Raw genomic sequence first — 8,427 nt, forward strand, 5'->3', positions numbered from 1 at the left:
GTAAGGACCTTGTGAGCTAGAAGGAAGGGGGTTGAATAATTTTACTTGATCAAGTTCGAACTTTCATCGCTGAAGAAATTACTCTCTACACACCCTCTCAACTCAACAATGCTAACAAGGAAGGATTTATTTGGTATCCACCTCCTTGAGGCGACTAATCCAAGGATCTTCACTTAGCTCACTCTTCCACTATATCCTCTCCTTTTCGGACAAACCCCGAAGACGGAGAAACCTTCTTACAGCAAGTTACAGATTGTATACAAACAACCAAGCAACAAAATGAAGAAGAAGAGAAGAGAAGTTACACAATGAGAATGTTTTTTCTTCTTCAAGAGATTGCTCCAAGCTTTTAGGATGAACATCAGCTGGTTTCTTGATCACTAGAGCACAAACACTTGGAGCATGAATAGTGTTGAGTGTATCTTTCACGAAGTGCACTCACCATTTAAACCAGTTCAGTTTTTAAGTCATAAGCGATTGGGTTTACCCTCCCAGTCGACTGATTTAGTCAAACCCAGAAAACGACCACTGAACTGCTGAAGTCACGCCTGATTTTTTATCGGAATTCAAAAATTTCAGTCGACTGACTTTTCCCATCGACTGGTTTTACTTCAGTCAATTGATGTGGACGATCAGTCGAGTCATTTAACCTTCTGTTTGCTTCTGAGACACCAGTAGTCGACTGATGCATAGATTGATTGACAGTCGACTGATGTGAATATCCAGTCGAGTCATTTTACAATCTGTTTGTTCTCAAAGCAACTTCAGTCGACTGACTGTTCTTCAAGATCAATCGATTGAGCGTCCAAAATGACTCGACTGACATTAAATCTGATCGACTAAGACAGAGCATCAGGCGTGTTAATCTAGTATCAGTCGACTGGTCTTATCATACTAGTCGACTGACACCAATTTTGAGTGGCTGAAGTGAAATCTTATCGAGTTCTTTCTTCACTTGATTAAGAGTCTGGTCGTCGACCTTCTTAATCTTCATTTACCTTACCTCGTAAGGGCTTTCCCATGCCAAGAGCTCGCTCCTCGACCCTCTTGGACTTTCCTTTCGCCTCACGTCCGATCTTCTTACCCGCAAGGCTTTCCACGCTTTGCTTTACCCCATAAGGACTTTCTCATGCCAAGAACTCGCTCCTCGACCCTCTTGGACTTTCCTTTTGCCTTACGTCCGGTCTTCTCACCCGTAAGAACTTTCTTTCACTTGCCTTACCTTGTAAAAACTTTCTTTCACTTGCCTTACCCTGTAAGGACTTTCTGCACACTTGACACACAAGTTTGATTTCTCATCTTGTGCTCTAAAGTTTATTGATGTCAAACATCAAAATATAGCTTATGGGCATGATTGCATGTATTCAGGAAAATTGTCGCGGGTACTGGGGAGATGCTGCCGAAATGTTTCAGACGGCCTTCCCGGGACGTAACAACGCCCCTAATTGACTAGGCTAGTTGATTGACAAACCTTCTATTCATTTGCCAAAGGTCTAACTATCAATGATTGACTGATTCTTATCCATCAGTCGACTCTATCCATAATACCCTAAACAACGTTAACCCCAACTTAGGGTATTGAATTTCTTGACCATGAGTCAACTGATCCATAACCATTAATCGTTTGGCCAAATCACAAAACCTCAATACACAGGGTGTGATTTATAGTTGGTTAGATCTCTTGACTTTGACAACATTTATAGTTGACTTTGCCTAACTTGTCATCTACCCTCATCTCTTGTATATAGGTCACTCCACTCACATCACTTATGGAGGTTTTCTAAGCCTTGAGGTCTTCTTATGCCAAGATACTTGCATCTTGGATGTATTGAGCTCTTGACTCCTTATGCCATCTTGGCATGCCTTCTCTTATGTAGCCCACCTCCTCTTCTTTATCGTGCTCTAATGCTTCTTGTCCTGTGATCCCTTCGATGCACATGCCATCCTTCTCCGATCTCCACTGACTTGAAGCCATTAAACCACAAACACCTTGACCATGCCAAGTCAACTAATATGCATGGTAGATCCTACACAACTTAATACACAAATTAGATATAACAATCAACCTAAATTAAATCCTTTGCCCAATTTATCATAACACTTAATTAACCTAACCTATAGATGTGGTATATCCTACACAAACAAAAAGATTCTATTCTAGAGATTCATATCTGGCAAACAAAAAGTTTCTATTCCAAGATGAATCAACTGAGACTCAAATTAGTCATCTAATATCATTTAGTTGATTGAGGAGCCGACTAAGGCTATATTCTAAATCAACAAAATATTTTTATTTATAAATAAAGTCGACTAACTAGTTGATAGAATTAATTTTTGAATTTGAAATATTATACCATGGAACAAGAGCTTATTCAAAGTGAGTTGATTGTTTGAATTGGAGTTGATTGATGAGGATGGTTTAGTTGATCGCATCAGGATTGCCTGAGAGTTAACTTAAGTGCTTATCCAAAAGAGTCGATTGACAAGTGCTAGAGTAGATTGGTGTGGACAACAACCAACTAGGAAGTTTTTAAGTCGAATAAAGACAACAGAAGATTAATCTCTAATTGACTTATGACATTAACTTAGAAGAGTTGGAAGAGCTTATATATAGTTGTTTGGAGAGGTATTGATGTCAGACAGAATAGTAATGATTCTGAAGATGGAAGATTAGAGGAGAATTGTAGAAAAAATAAGTACGAGAAATTAAAAAAAATGAAGAGAAGCTGTAATGACGTCGTCTTTAGGGGTTGTGCTGAAAAAGAAAATTTTTATTCAATAATCAAGATTGATCGAAAATGGCTAAACATGTATCTATATAAATAAACCGTAAATCAAATCCTAACTTGAAAAAAAAATAAAAAATAGCCTAGAATTCTAAAAATAAAAAATTATTATAGATAGTAAAAAATAAGTTCGGAACCGTCGACGAAGCACTAAACGATGTTGGATGGATCTGAAAGTGAATTGGTACGAGTTTTATCCCGTACCGAATAAAGATTTCTGAAAAAGCTTCGATTAACAACTGACTGTACTCCTCATCATTCTGATATCCGAGTTAAAGTTCGACTCCTCATGCACCACTCGCATCAAATATAAAAGGAGGTGCAAGAGGAGTACGAAAATAACAAGAATTGTTTGACAATAAAGCCCTTGCCTCCTTATCTTTTCACTGTAAATTGACCCGAGACTAAATATCAAAATAATAATACAACAAAACCTAACTTTAAAAGGAAACAAAACCAAATGTCCCAACATGCACTTCAACTCAATGAGGATTATGTTAATTGGAAAATGTCCAATAATGCTGATTTAATTAGGTGCACTTCAGCATTGCTCTGAGAGTCAATGACGGAAGTCAATGCAATAATCATCTACCAAAACTCTTTTCCTGTTTGCAAAATGACACCCAGTGTTGAGTTTGTTATAACGAATTAGAAAGTTTCTCCATCTTGCTTTCCAAGTAATTTCTGAAAACAATGGTCATGCTCCTCTTCAAGTTAAATTCCACAAAATGTTAAACATATTTCACGAAATGTGAAACATATATAATATATATATCTATATGTCCCGATTATCGTTACAAGTCATCCACTCAAATTAAAAAGCAATTCCACTCTTGCCTTTCGCACACACTCTCGCATTCATTTTTCTAAATACACAAAAACAAAAATTAAAAGGATTATTTTTCTGGCACGATTTCAGTACTACTGTCTGTCTCAAGTAAAGAACGTAACATAAATGCACACCCCACGCCATATTAATTAATTAATTAATTATTGCTTCGCCTCTGTCTGTCTAGTGAATGAACTCCTTCCCCACCTGCACAATGCACGCAGACATGCATGCGTACGTACGTACGTATATACGTCAACTGAGCAGCTAGCCACACGGCCCGCACAAAGTACTGCACAAAGTACGTACCGCAATCGAACAGAAATCAACAACTCACATGGCTCTGAGTCGAGCTGCCATCGTACGCGCCGGCGTGCACCTGAGCGTCCACATCGTCCATCGGCGCGTGCGAGCAGCTCGCCTCCATGGCTGCATCCACCTGCTCATGCAGCACCATCGAAGTCATCTCACTCGCCCCCATCGAGTTCTATATATCACAACATCAACAACAACGATATATAGTAATTAATAATCAATATGAGAATCATATCTATTGCTGCTCGCTCGATCGATATATATATATATAGTTACGTGCCTGCATGAGGGGGTATGGAGGCGATGGCATGAGGGCAGAGAGGAGCTCCGTGGAGTTGTAAGCCTGGTGCCAGGATGCCTCCTGGTGGTCACTGACATGGCAGACGGTCGAGCAAGGATCCACCTGCAGACCACCCATGTTTTGGTGGGGGATTCCCTCGTACATCCCGTGCTCCCTGCACCATCAACTAGGTTAAACTGTGATTTGCTATGTATATATATATACACACACACGGCACCTCATGTCGATCAAGGGATCGGATCCTACGAAGATCTGGTGACTGTGATTGGACACGGCGTCGGGGACCCACTGCACGGCCATCTCGTTCGCGTACGGGTTGGGCAGTCTCTCCTGCTGCGACTGGAGGTACATCTGAGGAATCAATCAATCAATCTGTAATTACGTGAAATGATCGTACGTGTTGTATATATATATATATTTCGTCGAACAGTAAGTGCGTACGTACGTGCATGCTCGACGTGGAGGGATCGTAGGAAGGCAGTTGGTTGCCGAGCAAATAATCCTGCATATAACTGAAATTAGAGAGAACAAACACAAATTATACCGACCGACGTAATTAAGTTACTTGTAAATTTAAAAAATTAAAGAAATTTTATAAGGTGAAGATTAATAGATATATTATATTATATAGAGTCGAATGTAAAGTTATGAAGCGGATACATGAACAAAAAAATATTAAGATGGAAGTGCCAATATAAAAAAGAAAGAGAGATAAGATAAATAATAAACTATTTAAAAAATAAAAAAAAATTTAAAAGACACATTTAAGGTAAAAATTAATTAAAAGATTTGGAACATCAAATGGACGCCCATTTTCTTTATAAAAAGTCATAAGGACACCCTATCATAGGTTTTATCCTTAGAATATCCTTTATTTTAGTAGCTGTTATAATTAGTAGAAGTTACTGAGTAGCTACTACAATGTTGTTCTTTATTTTCAACACTATTATAGCAGCTATGATTAGTTGCTATAACGTGTAGAAATTATTATGTAATTGCTACAATGTGTAACATCTAATATAATACTGTTGTAGTATTGTAATAGTTATTTAGTAGCTTTTATAATTGTTTTAAAATGATTTTGATGAAGTTTAAATAATTTTGACTAAGTTGGTAAATAATATTTTAATATAATAGCATTCATAGTTTAGAATTTAGGATTTACAATTTAGGATTTAGCTACAACTGTGTAGCTGATATAACAACTACTTGTAATTGCTATAACATGAAAAATTATTTATTTCATTTTAATCAAATTAAATTCTAAACCCTAAATATTTAATACGTTGTAGCAGCTGTAAAGTAGCTTTTACGTGTTGTAACAACTACTCAGTAACTACTACAACAATGTTGGAATAAAAAATATTTTTGAGATAAAACATCTGGTATTTTAGTTAGATGATGTGCATAGTATTAGAGGAAGAAGATTAAAAAAGATTTAACTAGTAACGATAAAATATAATAAAATTTATTTAAGTATAGATGAAGATATAGTAAGAGATAGAATCTAATAAAGTAGAAAGATCTATATAATCGATCTCACTTAGTGGATTAATAAAAATTTAATTATTATTGTCGATTGAAATTCATTTTTCATGAATAATAAAGTGATGTGTAAGACCTTTCTAGCTGTGACACGCTGCAAGGCTTCCATGAGAAACTTCTCGCAGGACTCGAGCTCGGTCGTGTTTGTCATGGTGAGAGGATCGGGCTCAAAGAATCTGCATATAAATGAATCGGAAAATCATATTATTCATGTTCACTGATCAGGATCAAGTTTAATGATCATGATTTTCTTACGAACCTTAAGCGTTGCTTTGAGAGCTGCAATTGTTGCTGATAGCGACCGATATCCTGTTGAAGCTCCTAAAAACATTTATATCAAATTTTAAGCCAATGACTAAATTAATCAAACTGTATATTTTCATAATACGATGATATTTAAGATTTACTCACGTCAATGCTGGAGTTGACCACCCCAGGACTAATCGAAATTACCATGCATTAAGATGCAAATAAGCAAGATTAAGTTAGAAGATTAGGCAAGAAATTAGCAATATATATATATTTACACACGTACTTAGCTAGGGCTGCCATGTCATTCTCACACCTGAGTTTTTCCAACATCCTCATCAAGAACTGTATGAATGTTATATTTATGCACTGTCGAAAGACAAATTATAGAATCGAATGGATCGATGTTTTATTATTGTTTTTATACGGTTCTTACCTCTCGATCTTGGACGATCCTGCATGTCATAAATTGGGATTATTATCTTGAACATTCAAATAAAATGGATTAATGGTGGAATAAGATCTAGTGATCGAGCTCACCCTCCTCTATCGTTCTCAGGGAGGTTTATGTATCTGGTGAGCACATCTTCAATCCTAAAGTAATCAAAAGAAACAATTAGTTTTGAATTTTATAAATGATCTTATAATAATTTAACCTAATTAAGCATTTGATATTGACATGACTTAGCATTTCTAGTGGACATGTTATGAAGAAATTAAAGAATTTACATGTGATAAAACATTATTGTACCTTCTTCTCCCTGAGAAATAGCTGAGTTTGCCGGAGGGTGAGAACATGATGAGAGCGATCGGGATATCGCACAAAACAGATAGCTCATATGCCTTTTTGATTAGCCCATTTCGACGTTTGGAGAAGGTCACATGTCTATTTGTTGTATTCTCGATTCTCTTTATTTGCAACTTTACTCTCCCCATCAACAAGATTCTTTTCGGGCAAATTCACAAAACTAGAGATCTCTAAGAAATGATCTTTGATTGAATTAACAAAGAAATTAATAGAATCAAAGAAAGAGGGAAAAAAACATATAAGAAGTTGAATTGCGAGATTTAAAGGAAAGAAATGTGAAGAGAAAATCAAGGAGAGATTTAAGAGACAACACATATTGCACGACAAACATGGGTAACCTCAAATTAAGAGCAAACACATATTGTGCCTAAGTATGGATAACCTTCTTATGTATGATCATCCTTGATAAATCTTGCAAATGTTTGGTCACTATGAAAAAAACCAAAGATTACCAATAGGTATTTTGTTGGTATTTTACTGACCATACTTAATTTTTGGGAAATTTTTGGTTGGTAATTATAATCATTTATGGCCAAAATAAAATTTGCCTAGTATTTTTATTTTTGGTCAAAATTAAATTTTAGTTGGTAAAAAATTTAAAAATACAATCTGAAATTTATTTTGGTTTGTCTCTCTCTTTCTTTTTTTTTTTTGTAAATGTTTAACATTGTCCCAATTTTTATTTCTTAAAATTCTAGTGACAAAATTTGATAAGATTATCAACAAAAGATTTGGTTGCTAATTATAATAAATTAAAACTAATTCTATTCAGCAACATTTGGCTGATAATTATATTAAATTTTGACCGATAAAAATATAATTAAACCATAATTTTTGTTATTATTTTTTAATTTCTCTTTCCACGTCTCTCCCTAAGTTTCAAGTATGCAACTTTATTAAATTTGTTAAGATTTACATGTGATAAGTGTTTGCCTGAGTCATTAGTTTTGTCCGAGTCTTTTGCTTTGTCCAAGTCTTTTACTTTGGGTGATGGAGTTGTGGATTAGTGAAATTAAAATGATCTGATGTAAATCCTATTTATAGGCTCATTTTTGTTATCAATTGCAAGGTGATTTTTCATTTCAATACATCATTCTTTTCCTTTGCCATTAATCCGACCAGAATATGTAGTGATAACGCGGATAGCGGGTAAGAAGGGAGGTAAGGAAAAATGAGTACAATACTCATTCAGAAGACTCCGACCTCTCTACTTCTAACTCGTACATCCATCTTTAATAAGTAACCGACCTCATGAGAAGGTCAACACGTTCCCTAGAACACATGCCGAGCTCTTCCTAGCCTCAGTCAATGCACACCGAGCTCCTATCATAATCTTAGTAAAGTAGTTGCATCATGAGCTCGTGACTTGGTCCCGATATCACATGCCGACCTCATGACTTGATCTCAGCCTCGCGGCCGACCTCATGAAGTGGTCTAGGTTCTACGAGCTGACCTCATAGCTTGGTCCCAACCCCACGCGTTGACCTCATAACCTGGCCCCGGCCTCACGCGCTGACCTCATAACTTGGCCCCGGCCTCACGAGCTGACCTTATAGCTTGGTCCTAGCCCCACGCGCCAACCTCATAACCTGGT

The 8,427-nt window shown here is 36.4% G+C and overlaps 1 protein-coding gene across 1 annotated transcript in view; it reads right to left on the minus strand.

The window, feature by feature from the left end:
• LOC141812136 (agamous-like MADS-box protein AGL104) overlaps window positions 1-6,961 on the minus strand; it is an 8,092-nt gene extending 1,131 nt beyond the window's left edge. The window contains exons 1-11 of the mRNA XM_074700175.1: window positions 6,777-6,961; window positions 6,566-6,619; window positions 6,462-6,480; window positions 6,312-6,370; window positions 6,188-6,215; window positions 6,036-6,097; window positions 5,853-5,952; window positions 4,677-4,733; window positions 4,449-4,582; window positions 4,211-4,385; window positions 3,953-4,102 (exon numbers count right to left, since the gene is read on the minus strand). Of these exons, the coding sequence (XP_074556276.1) occupies window positions 3,953-4,102; window positions 4,211-4,385; window positions 4,449-4,582; window positions 4,677-4,733; window positions 5,853-5,952; window positions 6,036-6,097; window positions 6,188-6,215; window positions 6,312-6,370; window positions 6,462-6,480; window positions 6,566-6,619; window positions 6,777-6,961 (1,023 nt within the window). The remainder of the gene's footprint in view (window positions 1-3,952; window positions 4,103-4,210; window positions 4,386-4,448; window positions 4,583-4,676; window positions 4,734-5,852; window positions 5,953-6,035; window positions 6,098-6,187; window positions 6,216-6,311; window positions 6,371-6,461; window positions 6,481-6,565; window positions 6,620-6,776) is intronic.
• Window positions 6,962-8,427: the final 1,466 nt, after the last annotated feature.

Source organism: Curcuma longa, chromosome 18 (genome assembly GCF_044706935.1).
Source record: "Curcuma longa cultivar G26 ecotype Majalengka, Jawa Barat chromosome 18, ITB_CL_G26_1.1, whole genome shotgun sequence".
Classification (NCBI taxonomy): domain Eukaryota; kingdom Viridiplantae; phylum Streptophyta; class Magnoliopsida; order Zingiberales; family Zingiberaceae; genus Curcuma; species Curcuma longa.